This window comes from Hydra vulgaris, chromosome 08, assembly GCF_038396675.1.
Source record: "Hydra vulgaris chromosome 08, alternate assembly HydraT2T_AEP".
Taxonomy (NCBI): domain Eukaryota; kingdom Metazoa; phylum Cnidaria; class Hydrozoa; order Anthoathecata; family Hydridae; genus Hydra; species Hydra vulgaris.
The window spans coordinates 28,910,720-28,914,316 of record NC_088927.1 but is presented as its reverse complement, the minus strand read 5'-3'; the positions used below and the strand labels follow the sequence as shown (position 1 = coordinate 28,914,316).

The window sequence follows — 3,597 nt, the reverse complement described above, 5'->3', positions numbered from 1 at the left end:
TAGCAAGAGTAGTTCCAATTTTTAAAGACGGATATTTCTAACTTATCTAATTATAGACATATCTCAATACTTCCATGTTTTTCTAAAATTCTAGAGAGAATAATGCATAATAGGCTATATACAATTATTTTATAAAACATAAATTGATTAATAATAATCAGTACGGATTTAGCAAAGGGCATTCGACAGAACATGCAGTAATTAAATTAGTTAGAGAAATTTTAAACGGATTTGAAAACAACCAATATACTCTTGGGGTTTTTATTGACCTCTCAAAGGCCTTCGATACTGTGAACCATACTATTCTTCTTTACAAACTTAGAAATTATGGTGTCAAAAATAATAGTTATAAATGGTTTTTTTCCTATCTTAATAATCGCAAACAATGTGTATTTTATGACAAAACCTGTACTAAACTAGAAAACATTTCTTGCGGAGTTCCACAGGGATCTATTCTAGGGCCTTTATTATTTATTTTCTATATAAACGATATTTACTTATCTTCTAGTGTACTAAATTTCAATCTTTTTGCTGACGACACTCAGGTTTTTTATACCCTCTCAAACATAGAGTCAATCTTTATCACTATGAATCGTGAGCTTGACAACCTCAATGAATGGTTGAAAGCCAACAAACTATCTCTAAATAAAACTAAAAGCAAATATATTCTTTTTTCTAAATCCTCCAAATCTGAAACTTTGCCCCTAACACTTCCAAATATTTCCATAGAAAAAACTAATTTAACGGGTGATGCGGAAGTTATCGGACAAAATAAAAACGTCAATAACTTAGTTATAAATAAAAAAACAAACTACTATTATATTTTTTTTAAATAAAGCATTTATCTTTTAATAAAAATATATTATTTTTTATATGAAAAAACACCACCATCTGTAATTGATCTCAATTTTGCTCTGACGCCTTTCATATGCGACTGTAAAAAGTTTAAATAAATTTCTTGTAGTTTTAGTTTAATGCGATCAATCAAAACTTACTCTGTTGAAGCTTGCCAATCTCCCTCGTAAACCTTCTGTGCCAAATGTCCCCAAAAATTTTCAATCGGTCGTGCTTGAGGCACATTTGGGGGATTGGATTCTTTATCAACGTAATAGACATATTGGTCCATCCAATTTAGAGAATCTTTAGAATAATGAAAACTTGCTAAATCTGGCCAAAATAAATAGTTAAAGTCTCCATGATACTTGTGAATAAATGGAAGAAGTCGTTTTTCTAAACATTCATTAATATAGATTGATGAATTAATCGCTACAGCCTTGGAAGTGCGAAACAATGGCTCGGACATACCACGGTCAGATATGGCTATCCACATTAATAATTTTTTTGGAAATTTCTCTTTTCCTATAAAACGAACACTTTCTGGGCATGTCTTTTTGTTGTTTGTGTAGTATCCAGAATTTCCAGGCATGTTGTCCCCTGCAAAACAAAAGTATTTTTCGTCATCGATGACTAGAAGTGATTTTGTGTTAAAGAGTTGGTTAACTAGTTTCCTGCTTCTTTTCTTTGCCTTTATTTGTTGTTGTATAGTGTATTTTGGAGTCAAGTTTTCTATATTTAGTATTCATTTTTTTTTAACTGACGGCCAATTGTCGATTGATTTACACCGAATTTAATACCTATTTTTCTCTGACTGACCCCTTTTCGATTGTTGACAAGTCTCGTTAACTCGGCTTTCATTTCTCTAGTCCAGGATGTCGGACAACCAGGGTGCTTTCTATTAGAAAACGATTGAACAGTTTCAAGTCTTTTTAGGTTATCATATATTGTACTTCGAGCAAATCCTTCCTTTTCAAAATGATTTACGATTTTTTTTTTTTTTAATGTTAGGTTTATTTACAAAAAACATTTTTAGTCGCTTTCGAAAAGATTCTCGTTCAGCTGCATTTAACCTCATTTTAAATAATTGTGTTTCAAATAATAAAGTTTATATTTTATAGAACGTTTATGCCTACGCATAAAACCACAAAAACTAATTATTATGCTCAAATAATGAAATTAGGATTTGTCTGATAACTTCCGCATCACCCGTTACAACCAGGGTTGTTACCTGTCAAATGTCTGAGACATATTTTCTGCTGACATAAAATATGTCCCACATATTTTCTATCGACATATTTTGACATAATTTTATGTCTGAATTATTTTCTGCTGACATAAAATATGTCAGACATATTTTCTATGGACATATTTTGACATAATTTTATGTTTGAATTATTTTCTGCTGACATAAAATATGTCAGACATATTTTCTACGGACATATTTTGACATAAATTATGTCTGACATATTTGCTGTTTGATATTCTTGAAGAAAAAATCTATCTAACAAATTTATTGCGCATTTCAGCTTAATTTAAAGAGTAAAGTGAAAATAGTCTAACAAATTTGTTGCTTTTTTGCTTCATTAAACTTTTTTTTTGGTTATGATTACATAAAAAACTTACATCGAAATGTAATTTACTTTTTAAATGTAAAAGATTTTATTTATGAAATAAACTTACGTAAATATAATATTTAAAAGACATAACACTTACTTTACAAAGTAAAATAAAACTACATCGTAACAACAAATTACTTTTACGTGTAAAAGTAAGTAATTAGCAAAAACAGCTTACACAAAAGTAATTTGAAAAAAATTTACTTTTACAAATAAAAGTAATTTTTTTCTTTGAAATTTTATACTTTACTTGGTAAGTAAGTAAAAAGTAAGTTATATTATTTACTTTCTCAAAGAACAGTCATTTCATGTTGATTTAACATAAATTTTGAGATAGGTAGCGTATTCAAATCTATTGCCTGTTTTTTTTTCCACGTATATCGTAAAGGGTAGTTCTATTATAATTAGGGGCAAATATAGCCTATACTAGTAGTATAGAGACGGGCTCCCTGTCGCATGAGTACTAATAGGGGCTGCTAAATAATCATTGATTTTTTATTTCTTTTTGTTTGTTTAGTAGATTAGGTTAATGGCCATAATGAAAGTTTGTCGGGGGAAGATGGGGAAAGGGGGCATAATTTCTAAGCTATGAGTAATTCATGCATGTGTAAACCTTCCAGCATTTGTGTAAACTTAATAAAAGTACAAGTTGAAATTGTTTTCAGAGCACGGGAAAGAACTCCACTTTTTTGAATCTTTTTTTTTTTTTAATTTTACTTTATCATTCCGGCTTTACTTTGATTTTACTTTATCTTGAAAGCATTTGTGTAGTCCCGATGAACGTGCATGTTAAATTTGTTTCCCGGGCAAGGAGGTCGTACCCTTACTTTTTTTCTCTGATACTTTATTTTTCTTTAAAGTTGGGGTTTATAACTTTTAAAAAAAAAGATTTTTTGCATAAAAGCTTTGAAAACATTTTTTTGATTTATTTGTTTCAGTAATAATTTTTTTTCGGGAGGAAATAAGTTAGTGGCCCAGATAAAAATTTACCGTAAATGAGCCGGGCATATTTGTAGTTATGCTGCTACTTTTCGCTTCTCTTATTCAGCGTGGTTGTTGTCAGAGCCGTCCCGAAGAGGTCTCTGATTGAGGAGGGGGTTCGTATGTGTTTTTTGCCAACTAGAGACACACACGCACACAAAAA

At 30.2% G+C, this 3,597-nt stretch overlaps 1 protein-coding gene across 1 annotated transcript; it reads right to left on the bottom strand.

The window, feature by feature from the left end:
- Positions 1-991: 991 nt before the first annotated feature.
- LOC136083209 (uncharacterized) lies at positions 992-1,426 on the bottom strand. Its single transcript, XM_065802614.1, has one exon. It carries the CDS (start codon positions 1,424-1,426, stop codon positions 992-994), a length of 435 nt encoding a protein of 144 aa, XP_065658686.1.
- Positions 1,427-3,597: the final 2,171 nt, after the last annotated feature.

Excerpts from the sequence above, each read along its gene's own strand:
- LOC136083209 (XM_065802614.1), bottom strand. The coding sequence starts at position 1,426 with ATGCCTGGAAATTCTGGATACTACACAAACAACAAAAAGACATGCCCA.